The sequence below is a fragment of the Lissotriton helveticus genome, chromosome 3_1 (genome assembly GCF_964261635.1).
Source record: "Lissotriton helveticus chromosome 3_1, aLisHel1.1, whole genome shotgun sequence".
NCBI classification, from domain to species: domain Eukaryota; kingdom Metazoa; phylum Chordata; class Amphibia; order Caudata; family Salamandridae; genus Lissotriton; species Lissotriton helveticus.
In genome coordinates this window covers 1,557,240,840-1,557,259,558 of record NC_136061.1, presented here as the reverse complement: position 1 = coordinate 1,557,259,558, position 18,719 = coordinate 1,557,240,840, and the positions used below count along the sequence as shown (strand labels likewise).

The 18,719-nt window shown below is 43.4% G+C and overlaps 1 protein-coding gene across 2 annotated transcripts in view; it reads left to right on the top strand.

Moving 5' to 3' along the window:
• Positions 1–2,005, top strand: part of FDXACB1 (ferredoxin-fold anticodon binding domain containing 1) — a 149,824-nt gene extending 147,819 nt beyond the window's left edge. For both annotated transcript variants that reach the window (XM_078682314.1, XM_078682313.1), the window contains one exon: positions 163–2,005. In XM_078682314.1, the coding sequence (XP_078538440.1) occupies positions 163–1,378 (1,216 nt within the window). In that variant the 3' untranslated portion in view covers positions 1,379–2,005. The remainder of the gene's footprint in view (positions 1–162) is intronic.
• The last annotated feature ends 16,714 nt before the right edge of the window (positions 2,006–18,719 follow it).

The following is an 18,719-nucleotide window of genomic DNA, read 5'->3' as shown; positions in this document are numbered from 1 at the left end:
GTTAATAGCTTGAATCCTTCCATTTATACTTTTTATGTCCTGGCATCCTCTGCATGTTGTTTGCTGCTAACTGATATTTGTTTCACAAGCTTTTTTGATAACAATGTTAATACATAAAAACTTGCTGAAGCAATTCAATGCTTTCTTTTGTGTTTTTTACAGGAATTTTCTGGACATTAGTTCTCATCACCCAGTAAGGACATTCAGTGAACAACTCATCACGGCAATCAGCAGTGCCTTCCCTCTGCAGAAGGTTGATCTTCCCAATACTACTTGCATCGAATCAGACAAATTCAAGTCAGCCCTCTCCTGGAGCACAAGTGTCTCTGACTCTAGCTTGTTTTGGCTTTCAGTTGCCAAAGAACGGAGCATATGCTTCGAACATGCCAGGAATGAGATGGACAGAGGTTTTCCCGCTCCAGCCTTCCATTACAGCCATTTTGTCTGTGAAGTTTGTGACACTGATGATCCAGCATTCATTTCAGGGCAAAACTGCTCTAAGGCTAGATTGTGCATGAGACCCTCTCTTACAGTTTGTGTTCAAGATCTCTGTCAAAGACCAGACTTTGTACCAGAGAAGATCTATGTACTGAGTGGACCAGTTTTTAGGAGATGTCTGATTTCTCCACGGACGATGCCAGTTTACCACGAAACTCTCTTCTTGTGTGGTTTGAGAAATGGCCCCGGAGGCTTTTCGGTTGAGCTTTTTATGGATACCATTTCGGCCTCCATTAAATCTGTAACGGACTCCATCTCCAAAGAGACAAAAGACAATCAAGATGAGCGGGAAATACATTATAGTCCTCCTTTTATTTCTTTCCATCAGCAATTTAAGGAAGGTGATTATTCTATTTTCCTGGAAAGCAGACATTCAGAGGCTGGTGAGAATGATGGTCTGTGTGTAGGATTCATTACAACCGTTCCGCCAGAACAGCTACCCTGTGACTCTTTGGTCTTGTTAGCTGTGCTAAATCTGGACGCATTGGTAATACGGATATTGGGAGTGCCTGACTGGCGCATGCTGTGGACGTATGATGGACGTTTTATAAGTCAGTTCCCATGTGGGAAGCTCAAACTTTTCAGTAGCTTCTCCATGTACCCCCCTTCCTATGTTCATGATATTAGCTTCTGGGTGAATGATGAAGAGCAGTTCGATGAGGTAGAATTCCACACCCTTGTCAGACGGGTTTCAAAGGAATGTGTTACAGACATCCAGTTACTGGACCGCTTTCAGCATCACCAAACTGGGATGATCAGTCTCTGTTACAGGTTAATATACCAGTCCTGTGACAAAGCCCTGTCTGATGTGCAGGCATCCACCATGCAGCTGCAGATCAGACAGGAGCTGCAGATGCTCCTGCATGTCACTCTAAGGTAGATTTCTGTATATCTAGCTACAGACTAATACCATCTTTAGGATTGTACCAATGTCCATGGTGATCCGTTTTGTAAAGCCCATTTAAAAACTCACTATCTTTTATACTGTTGTAGCATCTTTATCATACACATGTCTTGAAGACTACTTTGCATACGTTCACAAAAAAAGTGTCCTCTGAAAATAGACAAGCAATTTGCAAGGGCCTCTGAAATGCATTTTATGTATGTCTCTGTATTATAAAGTGGAACAGAAGGTGCTATGTTTTTTAAAGTTTCTAAAATAGGTTTTGTTCTTCAGAATATGTTTTAGGGAAGTCTTATTTACCAGGAAAACCGAATAACTTCACTGTAAGTAGGATTTTGCCTTTTATACATATCTGAGAATTCTACTTGATTCTAATATCACCTGGAGGTTATTAAGAACGGAGTGCAATGTGGCATATTGTTAAAGCCTAGATTTATTTTAAAGCATATGAAGCAAGTTTGTTAGCGTATGGCTTCCACATGCTCGAAACACATGTCATGTGGTTAAGATCAAATAGCAGTTCCTGCAGAAACAATATGAAAATGCTATTCTTTTCACAAAAACATTCCTGTCACAGACTAATAATACATCTTATGATCAATCCATCGACTTGTTTCACGTTATTAATGCTACCACAGATACCCCTTACTGCAAACAGGGAGACCCTCACTCCAAAGAACTTTGTTATTATCTCACTGTGTTCTTTGTTGAGAAATTAAGATGCAGTAAGGGTTGATCATGAATGCCACTTGTGAGAAATAGGGTTGTTGGTTAACTGGGGTATGATCCCTGATCAAGCAGCAACCACAGTCCTTGTCAGTAATTAAGTGCAAACACCAGTTAGAAAAAAAGAGTTATTATTAATAAATATAACAAGACCAAAACAACAAAAATCCAATTAGTAGAACCAAAGCTATTCACGTTTAAAGATTGTAGTAAAAATGGTGCCACAAAGCACCAACTGTGCATATCTGGTCATGCTGGACTGGGACAAAGCCACATGTTCAGGCCGACTTCGATGGAGGGTGGGCCGGCTCCAGGGACCTGCTGAACAAAGAACCTTAAATCCTGGTTTTCCGAGCATTGCTAGGATCAGCATTAAAGATGTGTCGGGAAACCGAAGTGATGCATCGGTACTGAGATGTGGCGAGGCTGAAATATGAAGGCCAGCGTCCTCGTTGAGGATCCCTACAATGGGGCTTGCAATGCGAAGTCCGGCGTTGAGGATGGGGTGCGCAGTCGGGGCAATGCGTCAGATCCGAAGGGCTGCGATCTGGAGTTAATACACGCACCAGCGGAGCTGCATCTGTTCTGCTTCGGGTTACCACATGCAGCAGAGGAGCTGTGCCGGTTTCGCTGGATCCTCAGGGGTTGGCAGACACCTTGAACCACTTCCAAGGGTCCAAGAGTAGGGTGGTACCACTACGCAGGGTAGACTCACAGACGGCCGAGCCCAGTTGCAGATGTAAGGTTCATAGAAGCCTGTTGTGGCCTGAATCTTCAGATGAGGAGATCAGCCAACTAATCCTTCAAATCATCCTGGATTGTAGGTTCAAGAGATGTAGGTCCACTCCTTCTCACCCAGGCAAGAGGTTAGGAGTCCAGCAAAGTGGCAGTCTTTTCAGCTGCACAGCAGTCCCTCCTGGCAGAGTATCCACAGGCCCTGAAGTGTACTTTAGAGTTTGTTTCTGAGTTCCAGTATTTATACATTGTTGTGTCTTTGACAGGGGGAGAAGCTTCTAGAGGCTTGCCTTAGAAGTGCATAGATGTCCTGCCTTCCTGGCTCCAGACTAAGGGGCAGATTAGGATGGCGGACGGACCTGCGTCCGTCCGCCACCCCAGAGTTGGAGGGACCGTCCGCAGGGGCAGCGGCGGTCCCTCCATGCAAATTGCAATGTGACCGCCACCCTGGCGGTCACATCCTGTATGAATAACATTGCGGCGGGTGCTGCTTCAAGCAGCACCCACCGCAATGTAAAAAATGCATGTATTACATTTACATGCACAAAGCGGCAGGCACCGCGCGGTGCCTGCCGCTTTGTGCATGTAAATGTTGAAGGGTACCATAGGTACCCCCCATGTGCACCCCCCACCCCCCGACACCCTGGGGGCCCGCAACGGGCCCCCAAAAGCCAAAGTCCACATGCTTTTCCACGGCGGAAAAGCCGCCGCAGAAAAGCATGTGTCCGTGCAATTCCTAATTTGGCTGACGGTGTCTTGCAGACACCGTCACCAAATAGCCCTCCCCACCCCGCGGATCAGCGGCGGACGGACCTGCCGTCCGCCGCTGGTCCAACCGCACTCCCACCGCCATCCTAATCTGGCGGTGGGTCTTCTATTTCACTGCGGTGGATAATCCGCATACTCCGGGCCGGCGGTGGCTTCCGCCGGCCCGGAGTATGCGGATTATCCGCAATCATAATGAGGCCCTAACTATGGGGGCATGCAGCCCTTTCTGTGGAGATCAGACACAGCCTATTCAGGTGTAAGTGGGGCTGAGCCCAGCTCCTCCCTCCCACCCTGCCAGTGATGGCGCATCTAGTCACACCCAATATCCCCATTGGGTTTTGCTGTCTAGGAGGAGTGCACAATGCCCAACTGTCACCCACATCCAGTCATGTGACCCAGAGACAGTCTGCAGGCACCAAATGGCTAAGACAATAAAATGTAAATGTTCTAAAAGTGGCATTTTCAATACTGTAATTTAAAATCTGACTTTACCATACATTAGTATTTGAAACTACTATTCCAGAGACATCAAACATGAAGAGGTTCCCATTTGAAAAGTACAATTCTAAAATGTAATAAGGTAACTCCAATGTTATTGTATGGAAGAGGTATGCCTTGCAGTAGTGAAAAATTAATTTTATGAGTTTTTCAATACCAGGACATGTAAAACGTAAAAGTACATGTCCTACTTTTTAAATATATTGCACTCTGCCTTCTGGGTTGCCATGGCTTACACTAGGGGTGACTTATATGTATTAAAAAGGAAGGTTTGGGCCTGGCAAAAGGTTTACTTTCCCAGGTCGAAATGGCAATTTAAAACTACACATACAGGTTGCAATGACAGGCCTGAGATATGTTTAAAGTGCTCCTTAAGTGGGTGGCACAATCATTGCTTGAGGCCCACTAGTAGCATTTAATTTACAGGACCTGGGTACATGTATTACTGCTTTACTAGGGACTTATAAGTAAATTAAATATGCCAGTTGGGTATGAGCCAACATTACCATACTTAGAGGAGGGCGCACAAGCACTTTAGCATTGGTTAGCAGTGGTCAAGTGTGCAGAATCTTAATGCCACCAAGAACTACGATGGCAAAAAAGGGAGGTCTGAAGGCAAAAAAACAGGGAAGGAACCATGCTAAGAATGCCAGGTCTAACGGATGTCCCCAGCTGAAAGTGTGGATATTACCCAACCCCATGGAAGTTCTAAGGCAGAAGTACCTGGAGAGACCATCAGCATGGTCTATTCCAGGACAGTGTTCCACAGTAAAGTCCATTTCCTGTAGGTAGATGGGTACCCTCAACAGTCTGGGATTCTCACCCCTGATCTGCATCTATGGTCTTTCTGAACCTGGAAGTGAGCACCAAACAGGTGTGGTCTCAGCTTCTTTAGTGCCCAGACAACTGTGAAGAGTTCCCTCTTTATTACACTCCACCTCCTACTGATGAAGGTTACAGGTTGATACAGGCCCCCTTCATTTAGCTGTGAGAGCATGACCCCTCTGCAATGCTCTGATGCGTCTGTCTGTACAATGAACTCCTTGGAGAAATCAGGGGCTTTGAGCACTGATGCTGCGCACATGGCCTCCTTCAGTGTATCAAAAGCCTTCTGGCACCCCTCTGTCCTGATCACCTGACCTCTCTTTTGCCCCCTTGGTTAAGGCGATCTGCCAGTACTCAGACCTTAAATCATACTTGCTGAGGAACTTGGCAGCTCCCAACAAATCTATGAGCTCATCAGCTCTGGGGATAGGGTGTGCCTCTGTCTTGGCGACTGCATTAAGCCCCCATTAATCCTCACAGAAGCAGAGTTTAGAGGTGACACCTGGAGGGGGCAGCTTTGGGGACCAGCACCACTGGGCTGGACCACGGGCTGTTTGAAGGCTCAATAATCCCTAAGTCCACCATCTTCTGGAACTCCTTAATGCTGGCTTTCACCTGGTCAGACAACCTGTAAATCTTGCTTTTCATAGGTGTGCCGTCACCAGGGTCACTTCATGTATATACCATGTAGTGAGTTCAAGAGTAAGGGAGAATAACAAGGTAAACTGCCCCAACAACTGGCGGCAGTCTCTCTGTTGTTCAAGGTCAGTGTAGAGGAGAGGCCACTGGCCCATCCTACTCCTTGGAAGAAAGAAGGTCGGGGAAAGGTTCACTCTCCTCCTCCACTCCATCATTCGTGACCAAGAGCATAGTTAACTCAGACCTCTTGAAGTGTTTTTTTATTTTTAAACAAACTTTGTCATTTTATGTAAACAATCATCTTACGTTAGGCTTGGCAATATCTAGCAATAGACATACAGAATTCATTAATCTGCCAGACAGAAAAATATAATAAGGAGAAGTAGCATCTCTCGTAATAGCAATGTGAAGTTTAATAACCAGCCCAACCTCGGGATCATATTCGTTCTTAACTGCTGCTCAACACCCACAACAGGCAGCTCCCTCCCGCATTCATCTCGAAGTGGGGTTTGAGACAATTGACGTGCAAAATCCTTAAAGGTTTCCTGGGATTCTTGACGTACACCCGGTAGGTGACCTCACTCTTGCATTTTTTCACCTTTATAGGGACCCAGACTAACGGTCTTGTGGGGGCGTGGGCTCCAAAGGTTCCATCAACCACAATTTTTGGCCTGGCTGAAACTCGACCAGAGTGGCCTTCTGGTCATACTACTGTTTCATGACTTCCTGGCTGGTTGGCTTCTAGATTTGCCTCTGCTTGCTTCCAGATGTGCTTCATCTGTGTACGGAGTGCCAGCATGTAGCTGACCACATCCTTGGGGCCTTCCTGGGCACTTGCACCCACCCCTTGTTGATCAGACTGAAAGGTCCTCACACTGGGTGCTAATACAGGAGATGAAAGGGGCTTAAGCCTACCTCTTCCTGGGGCACCTGCCAGTATGCAAACAACAGGAATGGCAAGAGGACGTCCCACGTCCACCTCAAGGTCTCTGACAGGCCCATGATCATTCCTTTGAGGGTCTTGTTTTACCTCTCATCAAGCCCATTGGTTTGAGGATGGTAAGGAATGGAGTACTTTTCGGTTACCCTACACTCCTTCCTCATGGCCTTCATGTACGCTGAAATGAAGTTAGTACCATGGTCTGACCCCACCTCCTTGGGGAACCCCACATCAGTAAATATGCCCATCCGTGCCCAGGCTACTCTAGGCACAGTCACTGTCCTTAGAGGGATAGCCTCCGGATGGCATTGACCACCAAGACCAGGATGAACCTGTTGCCCATTGCTGTCTAGCGGTCCAGAGGTGCAATAATGTTGATATCCACCCTTTCAAAGGGGGTGCCAATGACATGAAAAGGTTGCAGGGGAGCCTTGCGCTTCCTCACTGGCCTGGCAGGTAGGACAGGACCTGCAGAAAGCATCTGAGGTCCTCTTTATTTGAGGCCACTCGAAGTGAGTGAGAAGCCTGTCATGTCTTGCCCAAGATGACCTGCCAGGGACAAATCACAAGCCACCTCTAGTAGGAATGCCCTTTAGCAATGGGGACTACCAACACAAGTGTTGCCCCAGGCTTAGGAACCTTAGCCTCGCTATACAGATCATTCTCCTAGTAAATCACATCATCACCAGAGGTGTCACCAGCTGCCTGGGCCTCTACCTGCCGTGTATGCCCTCAAGAGAAGGACACTCTATCTGCACCTGCAGAACTTCTCTCTGGTGGGACCCCCTTTCATGCAGCCGGTTGGCCTACTCAAGTAGGAAAGTCTTATTACCAAAGGCAACCACTGCATAATGCTTTAAATCCTGACTTTGTGTTACTCCGGACCAGGTGATTTTAACATATAATGTGTACCACTTTGGATGATATGTGACTCTTACATCCTGCAGCCCTTATTGCCAGCTGTCAAAGAAGCAGCGTTCCCTGGGTTGTGTCTTTTCTATTCAGATTCCTATCTACAATCACATCATTCAGTTCTGGCTGTTTTCTTATGCCACAGTCAGTCTTACTCCCCCAATACCGCCCTTATACACGTTAGTAGAACCACAAAGGCAATATCAAGTTAAGGAATAGATATCCACAAAGTTTATTAAAAAATGTTTAAAAAAGGCTTTTGATTCAAAACACATCAATTCATTGGCATAAGTAAGATCTTCTTAATACAGTGCCTAATGCTTATCAACAATTTGTCATATACATTTTATCACAAACACATTTATGTTAAAACAATTGATTAAAAGGTTATATTTATCCCAACAAGGTTGTCAACGCGTTTCGGTGGATTCGGCAGTGAGCCCCACCTTCTTCAGGACAATTTTTTAAAAACACATTAATCTTTATTTAGTCTGTTCTGTATTCTGTTATTAATTCAGGTTACATCTGTTTTTAATTTCCAAGTGCTGCTTATGTTCAATCCCAGTCTTTCTTTTTCTTTACGGGAGTGCTTCTTGGTGTGATGTGCTTCAAATCAGAAGATGCTGTAGTCGTTTTTGATTTAAAAGATCAGCAGCCTTGTGCTCTCTTATGACTCTTCCTTCAATCTTGTTTATTGATCAAGACCGCTGGAGTCACGCCTCATAGGTGCCTCTTCTTCTTTTTATTGGACTTTATTTATTGTCCATATCTTTGAAGTAGGCCTGGAGTACTTCCGTGTCGCACGTCACCGCTCAACCTTTCCTCATGATCAACTTTACGAGTGGTCATCCCAATGTACTTTAATGAACAAGGGCATGTGATCATTTAGATCACCCCACTAGTATTACAGTTGGTATGTGTATTGAGGTGCCTAGGTGTTTTTAAGCCCATATCTAGTTGGGTCACATGTTTGGTAAATGGACAAACAGAGCATGAGCCACATGGAAAATGCCCATTCACTGGGGGTATTCCCCACAGCATGCTCTGCCTTACTCGAGGTTGTGTTATTGTCGGTCTGGTATGTACCAGTAAGTCCTGGAGGTTGCTACTCCGTTTGAGGGCAAAAAGTGGCTTCTTCAAGGTCAGAGCCCCGTGTTCAGAATGTGCCAAGATTTGTTAAAGACCTTTAATATTGTCAGTCAGATTACAAAAAGTTGTGACGCAGACCATTCTTTTAATTCAGGTTTAGCATAGGACTCAAGGAGCGCCTCTCTACGGTTATTACGTGCTCTCTTGGCTGCTCCACGTACAAGATGTGCTGGGTAATCTCTAGCCAGTAAATCTTCACTTAGATTCCTAGCATGTTGTTTATACTTATCCAGCTCACTACAATTTCTGCGGAGTCTAAGAAATCGGCCTATCGGAAGGTTAGTCAATAGAGCACGCGGATGAAAGCTGTGATAGATGAGCAATGAGTTTCGTGACATAGGTTTTTGATATAGTTCTGTATGTGTTTTACCGTTCTTGGGATACAGTCGCATTTCTAAATATGAGACTGCCATGGTACTAGCTTCACCAGTGAACTTGAGATTCATATCACAAGAGTTTAACCAATTGGACATGACATCTAGAGATACCTGGTCACCTTCCCAGATGACCAAGATGTCATCTATGTAACGCCTCCAAAGTTTAAGTTGGCGCTGAAAAGGGTTGGTACTCGAGTATATGAACTTCGATTCAAAGCCATGCATATACAAATTAGCATTGCTGGGGGCACGGGTACTGCCCATCAACGTTCCTGTGGTTTGCCAATATAGATTACCCTCAAAGCTAAAAAAAATTCTTTGAGGGCCAATCTGGCACAACAAATGACAAAAGTATTAGGTGTTAAATCATCGCGAGGATGACACTCAAGCAGTTGTTCTATAGTATCTAGTGTGTCATTCTGTGGGGTATTGGTATATAATGACTCAACGTCATATGTTACCATGATGTTCACCAAAGGGTCAAAAGGCACTGTTTCCAAAAGAGCACGAACAAGTTTAGTGTCTTGCAGATATGAAGGTATATCTGCCACTATGGGCCGGAGAAAATGATCCACAAACTTTGAGAGAGGTTCTAGAATAGAACCAATCCCAGACACGATGGGTCTGCCAGGTGGGGGTCTTTGTTCCTTGTGGATTTTGGGAAGAATATTTAACACCGACACCTTCGGGTGTTTCTGGATCAGAAATTCTGCTTCACTCTTAGTAATCCAATCTGATTCTGTAGCCTCCTCCACATTTAATCTGATCCATATAATCTAATGTTGCAACCTTATCCTAGGATCCTGAAGGATGCGAGAATAAAGTCTTGCATCATTCAGTTGTCTCAGACATTCTTTGCTGTAGACCTCAGTATCTAGTATAACCGTGGCACCGCCTTTATCTGCCGGGTTAATCGTGATTCGTGATACTAGCATCATTGCCCAATTCTGCAATACATTTTCTCCCAGCATTAGAGATATTGCAAAAAATCTTTTTGAGGTAGTCCAGTTGAGACTCACATTCTTTCAGTACAGCCTTCTCAAACGTTATCACTTCAGAGAGCACTTGTTGTGATGATGGAAGAAGGTGGATTTATTCTTAAGGCCTGTATTCTGAGTGGAAATCAAATCATCTTTCGGCAAATTGGAAAAAAAGAAATGTAATCGTACTTTACGGAAGACTTCTGCTAGTTCTTTATGAATCATGAAGTCATCCCCTTGTTTAGTGGGGACAGACCGTGACAGTTGCGACTGCCCGCATTCGAAAAGTCTCAATGTATGTCCTCCTAGCGACTGGAAATTGTTGTAGGAGATTCCAAATCTCACTTGCAAACTTCTGTTCTGGAGCTGTGCACGAGACGAAATTCCACCACACAGCGATTGGCGGAACTTTGCCGGAACTCTGCATTTCAAGAGTAATGCTGAGAGGCCAAAATTCCACCAATTTGTGGGGCGGTATAGCATATTTTGCCCACCCCTACTTAAAGCCCTCGGTGGGTGATGGGCATAAAGGAGCTGCACAACCTCTTGAGATTGCCCAGGTCAGCAGTGGTGTAATAGCAGGACAGCGCTAATTATGAAAGATAGTGATGACGGAATCAGCAGAGGTGTTAGTGTTCAAATGCTGAAAAAGTATGTAACCACAGGTTCTGGGAAAATTGGTCTTTTCCTTTCTGCTCCAACAGCCTTGCATTCAACTGTATCCCAAACAAACCCATCTGTTACTGGCAAAGGCTGGGAGCTTTAGTCAAGTGTTCACTGCAACACAAGGGCAACGATAGAGGTCCTCTATGAGTTTTACCACTACAGTAGGTGGTCACGGTGAAGGACTTTGGAGACCAGTCGGGGAACTAGTCACAGTAATTGACTGTCTTTTTTTCTGCCATCTTCAGTACATTTCACCTCAAAGGGGGTAGGTCTCATGTCTTACTGTAGCAGCTCTCGCAGCAGGACATTTCTAGTCTTTGAAGTTCTCATGCTGTCGCTTCACATTTCCGTACACTTTTTTTTTGTTGCAAAAAAACTGCTTTTTCAATTGCCTTAATGCTTACTTTTACTATTGTCCCACAGTCTCATTGCAAAATAGGTTTTTTGTTTCAATGTTTAGGCAAATAGAATGCAAACCTTGCTAAACAAGTTGTGTTGGAATTACTTTAACATAAGGGTTATTTCTAAAAATATGCATCGTTGTGTGGTGTTAATTCTGCAAGATCTGTTCAGTATTATTTTTGGGAATCACAATGCTCAAGTACATTAAGGTTTCTGTTCTCGGTCTTCAGTAAAGTGAATTACCTTCTGCTCTTGTAGAGTTAATTCAGGAATTCCAGGCTCAGGATTGGTTCTGTTGTGACTGAAGTACAAGATAGGTCATAGTGGGACTGGTCTTATTGATAGAATTAAGGCACGATTGAAAAAGTGTAAAAGTGCCCACATAATCTCTTACAATATGTATATTGAATAAACTTTAGAATTATCCTTAAAATAATTTCAGATGGTTATTTTTACATAATTTGAGAGTTGCAACTTTGGGCTGGTTTTTGGGGTCCTACTGGTCTGCGTTGAGCTGAATTTGAGCCTGTACTTGGACAATTTTGGGTTTGGGGCGGGTCTTAAAATCTGCCAGCACTGCTTTCTGTCATTGAGAGATCTGGCGGCGTCCGCGTTCAGAGAGCTCTTATTAGTTGTGTTGAGATTTTGCAAAAATAAAATTGCAGAATACTTAATTGCTTGCTGGAAATATACATATCTATATAATCTATATTTATTTTCACCTTACGGCAGCGGGCTCAGGCTTTGGGTACCAATCTTGAATAACATAGTCCAAAAGCAGCACTCCTACACATTTAGGAAAGTCGGACAAAGGTGTGCAGCCAGAACTTATCACCACTCTTCATTTTAATAAAGCCGCATTCGAGACTGCAGTGGAGTGCCAGCTTTCCTTTCCTGAATCTGAAGGAGTGTGCTAGAGTAGGACTTCTTATTACAGAACAATATGAACTTATAGGGGTAGCTAAAGCAGAGCCTGGCCCTCAAAAAAGCTAAGACATAAAAGTATTTGAATACCTGAGAGTGGTGACAATACCTGACCCAGAAGTAAAAAACACAGGATGCGAGATTGGTGTACTTCCTATTTATATCATGTGATAGGAAAGGAAGTGCAACAATGATGGATGGCTGGAAACTGGTAATTTTAAACTTGGCGACTATTTTGGTAACAGAAGCATTCACTCATAGAATAAGGACAGTAACAGGGAAGGTGGATGAGGAGGTAATACATATGATAACTTTTTTATGTAATGCTTTATTCATCAGTTTTCCTATTTCAAAGTGTTGTAAAGAACAGGTGCGATTGAATACCTTTAAAATGGTTTTTAATTTTACATCTTTTAAAGGATGAAAGACCAGGTTCATTGTGCAAGGATTTCAACTCATTGACTGCTCAACTGGCAGCGAGGCATCGTGGCAGCGAAATATACAAGCACTTCCATCTTCTGCTAATTCAAATTACCTACTATGGTTAAGCTCTGATTGGCATCACCAATAGAGAGGAAGAGGGATGCTGGGAGATCAGGCTGTCATACCATTGTGACAAATACACTCGGGTATCTTGTCCTTATTTCTACACAATGCACTATTTATAGCCACTTAGAGTGTGTTCCTGCTTTCCCATCGAGATGCAAAATTACCTATTGAATTTCTAACTGGGAGATCAGGTGTGTGGAAGTCAGTTCAGGCAAGTGGATTGAGAAACCAACATGCCACATGAAGATCCAGACAGAATCAATTTAGCAACGATGAAAGAACTCAATGAAGGGTGCCCATTGCTATTCCGTACCAACCAACGCGAGCCCTGTTGTAAAATATCATCAGATGTCCACAACACGCTAACTCAGGACATGGAACTGAAGACAGTCTTTTGGATTCTCCTATCACACCCTTCCAACCTGCCTTTGTACTTGAAAGTAACAAGTGGCCAACAGATCAGTTTGTGACACCCGATGAGTCACCACAAACGGTGGTAAGCAAAAATGAAAAACAAACAAATATACTAATTCACAGATCTTGTTCGCAGCTGTTAACATAATTCGTCATCACTGAAGTCACCAGTATGGAATTACTGTAAGGCAGGTATGCTGTTGAGGACACCTCCCTGTCCAATTGGCAGCACGTTGGTTTCATAGCAGAAAACGAGGCATTGTGCATTTCACCAAATATATTGAAAACGTTCTGAAACAACGAATGATCGCTAGGTTCAGGGGAACAGAAGGGCTAGTGTCAGATTACAGTACTGTTATCACTAGTAAATGAGGGTGCGAATTAGGAAGGCAGCAGGGTAGGGATTCACGTTATTAGACTCCAGAACTACGGTAGGGAATTTGGATTACAGGTCTGTGGTCTGCATTATTACAAGAGGGTTAGCATTTAGATGAGCTCAAGGCTTGAAACTGCAGAACTGCGTGTCCTGGATGAAGATTATATAAATGTTGTGGCCTGAATATTTAATCTATGGTTATGATTATGCTGGGAAATTACGCATTATTGGCAGGAGCTGATTGGAGCAGGTTGGGACGTGTAATAACAGATCTATTACATCTGAGATTAGATTCGGATTATTGTTTTGGGAGAGGATTTCACTGGTATTGCAGTCGCTTGGTTTAAGTGTTTTTTGCTGCTGTCGGTCAGCAATGATTCCATGGTGTCTTGAGTTAGGTTGCCAGTCAGAAAAAAATAGTGCTGGTGTGTAAAGTGCTCTGCTGCCTGGGTCAGAGAGTGTGCGTGTGCCAGGAAACATTACAGCAGTGTCCGTGGTTAAACTGAAATATTAGAAATGTAGAAGTAAGGAACTTCTTTGTACACCCTTGGTCTAGCAGTTAGGATACATTGTAACAGCTACAAATACTGGTTCCAAGTTAAAAAGGTAAAATGAGACATTATCAAAGTTGTATAAAGGGTCATGGGACATCCATAAAATGGTCCAACTTAATTTCAATTAAACTGACTGTATGAGCGTTTTGGGGTTATCGATTTAATTTAACTCTGAGGTGGATACCTTACTTTGGGCAGTGTCTGCTGGTATGCACTACAGATGGTCCCCCATCCCAGGATTAGATCCTACTCCCAACATCCTTCCTAGGTTAATACATTAATTAAAAAGTAGTTGGTTGATAAAAGCAGCAGCAGGCTCTGCCAGCCAGATGTTTTGAGACGTGCTTAAAAATGTGCATGCAGGAATTGCGTCATCACCCAGAAATAGCTGCAGTAAAGGACGGCACATCTGGTGACCTCGACAAATATGTTCACTGTAAACATGATCAAGACCTACTGAGTGCAGCGCATGCAGTATGGCCATGTGTATACCGTGCCCATACTGCTGGTGTAAGTAATCGTCTCCTGGACAAGGATTTCTCCATTGAAGAAACCAGGTGTGTGAAAATACAACTGTCAATTCATATAGCCCTGTGATACATAGCTTTCTAACTCCAGTCATTTCATCAAATAGTGGGAGGAAATTGTTTGGCACATCTTGTATACAAATGAGGTGTGCTTGCTCAGCACATCCATTTCCAAAGTACATGGAAGGTATCAAATGATGGGTGGTAAAACCGGTGGGTCACCGGTTGTGTTGCAGAATACCATTCGATTATAGTAAAGGCCTTGAAGTGCCGGCTAAATTAAAAGAATTAAATACTTGTTCAAATTCCTAACATAATATGGCCTAGATCCAGACAACAAATAGGTCACCTTGAATTGTCTGAGGCAGAGAGGGCATTTGTTCATACCAGGGAGAATCAGCTCCAAGGACTTTTGTTTGAGAATGAGCTAAGTGCTGCTTGCCCTCAACGACAGATATACTATTGATGTACTTCATCTGTCACAATGGCAAACCTTGTAGCTGCTAATGATTAGTACCATAGAGGGTCGAAAAGGAAATTCCCAAAGTACAGTTACCTCTCTTCATAATTTTTACATTCTTTATAATCTATATTACCATAATAACAGATATTTTCTACAGTTGTGTATATTTTAATTCAGGAAAGAACAAGACCTTTTGTTTATAGCAGCCTTGTGTTTTCCTTGCTTGGATGCTTTCCTGGTAAGCTATGACCGAGAATGGCGATTTTCAAAGCATAGTGAAATGAGATTCAAGATTTCATTAAAGACACGGAGGCTAACATTATGAGTAAACAACCTTTAATGCTACTCCTGCAGCACCTTTAAAGAACTTACAACACATAAAAACTCTATAACCAGAAACCTACAGTCCATAAATAACCCTTTCACAGAACATAGGCCTAAAGTAGAGTCTTGCTAAAAATACCCACATTTGACCAGCCTGCAGCCTTTAACATTTTTTCCAGCCGACCACCAGACAAATATAACTTACTTCCCATAGCACCACATAAGAGATTTTATTTGAATTTGTGTACATCGACACCTCTTTCCTTCATAACATTCTTTACCAACCTTAAAGTTGTTTCTGAACTCACCACACTATAAGATTTTACATAAGAAATCAATAATCAATCCTCCCTGTGTTTTCTAAATTTGAATACTCTGCTCTCATACTCCTTCATACAATCTACTACACACAACTTTTTCTCCTCAGCACATATTGGCTAAAAAACAAATCTGACATGGTTGTTGTTCTCTTCCAGATCTCAAAATACACTACATCTGGTCCCAATAATTTGTTACTCACCTCTAAACCCTTCACATCGAAAACCCGCTTGCATGTCACTAAACATAATCAACATGCCACATTCTCTTCAAGTCTAAGTACTTGTTTGCTGGCCATGGCATAAAGGGCGACAGCATGGAATTGACATCCCACAGCACACTATAACGTGCTTTAGGAGGCCTCTTAATCCTCATACTCTTTAGAACTCTACATACCATAACATTTATTCCTACAGATTTGTCATCTACTTGAGCATGATCTGCAGAACTTGCTGACCTGTATCAATTGATCGTCATGTTTCCTAACTATTCCTCATACTTTTCCACCCAAAAATTTACCACCTCAACTACAGGAGCCTCCACGTGATCCAAACCCCATTCCAAGCACCAACTAGACCATAGTCTCCAAATCCCTTTATATCTAAGATTCTTCCAGCAACTCTGCAGCTTTGCTCGAAAGTCCCTCATACAGTTAGATCTCCTGACACCTTCCAAACAAGAAGGTTCAGTACCCCGCACTGAACTAAAGGATGATCCTCTTCTGCTGCGTTCCTTAAAAGTCCTACCTTGGCCGTAAATAAATAAGGTTCTGCACTTGCTAATTCCATCACCATCAGAAACCAAACCTGTGACATCCAGAAAGGTATTACCAACACTATCTGGCACTTCTCCTGCCTCAATTTCAGGAGCACCCTCTGTATTATTTCGAAAACAGGAAAAGCATAAGCTCTCCTCGCTCTCCAACTCTGTTGGAATTGGCCACTGCCGACGCCAAAGAATCTGCTCTCCTACTGAAATATTTTTCCAACTGGTATGTTAATCTACTCGCAAAAAGGTCTACTTCCAGTAAACCCCACACATTGTCTATCCAACACAAACAACTGCATTCCAAATTCCAATCGCTGAAATCCCTCAAATGTTTTTAATTTCAGTCTGCATTTATATTCAATTCCCCCCAGCAAGTACTCTGCCTTCACCACTATTCTGTGTTGCAGACAGAAATTCCAGTAATCCTTTGCAAATCTGCTAGACCTCTGGATCTCGTACCCCCTAACTTGTTCCCATGTGTCACTGCAGACAGTGTGTCCATTCTAGCTCAACACACTCCTTTCAGTTCTTTCCTGAAACTCTTTACAGCACACAAACCCGCTGTCAATTCCAAGTAGTTTATATGCCTTAACTTCTGTTCCTTTGTCCAAACTCCAACTTCCCTAAACATGCTCCCCAAGTATTCAAATTTGTATTTGTCTCAAAGACAAAATCAGGAGCACAAATTTAGCACACCCATTCCAGGCCTTCATATTGTTCATCCACCAGAGCAACTCTTCCTTTGCCTCTGTACTCCAATATATTCTGTCTCCGTACAGCAAACCTTTCCTTATTGCTTCCCCTTTCAGCCTCTGCAACGCACGATAATGAAGCAGCCCTGGAATAGCCTGTATTGATAAAGACAGTAAACCTATTAGCCTTGCCAACTCTCTCAATGTTAAATACTCTCTTTTCAAATTCTGATGTATCTCCTTCTTTATCTTTCTTACCTTTTTCATAGGTAAAAGCAAAACACACAATACTACATCTACTGGGTTGGTATCAGAACAGATTTCTCTCTGTTCAGAATTAAACCTAATTCCTGGGGGTGTTGGGGGGGGGGGGGTTGCATATCCTTTTATTTCTGCTATTTCTATTTGGGGGGGGGGTGGTATTGCTCCTTTTACACACTGTTGACGATGATTCTGATACATTGATTGTGGCAGTAGACTCTGGATGGCAGGGCTCTGCATATCTTGTGTATTTAACAATAAAATCTGTTTTAAAAAAAAAGAAGAATTAAACCTAATTCCTCTCACTTGCACACTCCCTCCTGCATCGCCCTTTTCAGCTCCTCTTGGGACTGTGACAACATAAGAATATTGTCTAAGTAAATGATCATTCGTATTCCCCTCTGGCGGAAATAAGATATCCACCCTCATCACATTCGTGAAACACCAAGGAGCAGAGGAAAGGCCAAAATGCAGTCATAGAAATTAATAAAGCTTCTTCCTCCATCTGGACTGTAAATATTTCCGGGTCTCCCCAGCCATAGGTACAGTAAAGTAAGCATCCTTTAGATCCAGTGTCAGTAACCAATCCTTCTCCATCGACAAATCCCTTAAACGGTGAATCCCTTCCATCTTGAAATGTCTGCACAGTAAAATCCTGTTTAATTCTCTGAGACTTATGACCGGACGCCAGCCTTTGTCCTTCTTCTCTACCAAAAATGAGTTGCTCACAAAGCATTTAGCTGACTCTTTTACCTGCTCTATTGCACCCTTCTGAATAAGGGACTTTATCTTTGAATCCACAACTTCCTCTTGTACCTTTGATATCCTTATCTTTCTTTTTGAAGCGTACAACCCACAAACTCAATTCTATAACCCTGAATTGTGTCTAAAACCCAAGGATCCTGAGTTAACTTCCCCCATTATTTTTTTAAGTATTTTGAGTGTGGTTCACTGGTTAGAGTGGAGAAGTGTGGCTCACTGGTTAGAGGAGGTAGACCCTGAAGCAGAGGTCAGACCCGGGACCAGGGTTCAATTCCCGACGCGGCAGGGTCTTGAGCCCAAATATCCACGGACTCGATAATTCTCGTTTCGGTGCCTACTCAAATCACGGGTTCACACTCTGCAGCTCTGGGCATCAGCCTGCTTAATCTCCACTACGGCCCCCCCGCGGCGGGATGCCTGGCTTTCACCTTGGGGATGCCCAGTACGGGTATCTCACAGGGAAAAGCCAGGACGGGTTCCCAAGGCAAGCGCCGAGATGCCTACGGGTAATCGAGCGCTATATAAGAACGCATAATAATAATAATATTAATAATTAAACGTCCTCCTACTCTTCTGTGAAAGAACCAAAAATAGTCTCCATACTCACCCTGTCCTCCATTATTGAGCAGTCCTTGTCCTCTTAAATCTTCTGCTTTGTCTCCCTGCTCTTCCTCTGCTAGGGTAAAACCCTAAGCTTGTTTGGAAAACTCTTCCTCTGAACTGATTCCCAAACTGAGGATTGTATTGTGTACTGTATTGTGACCTCTG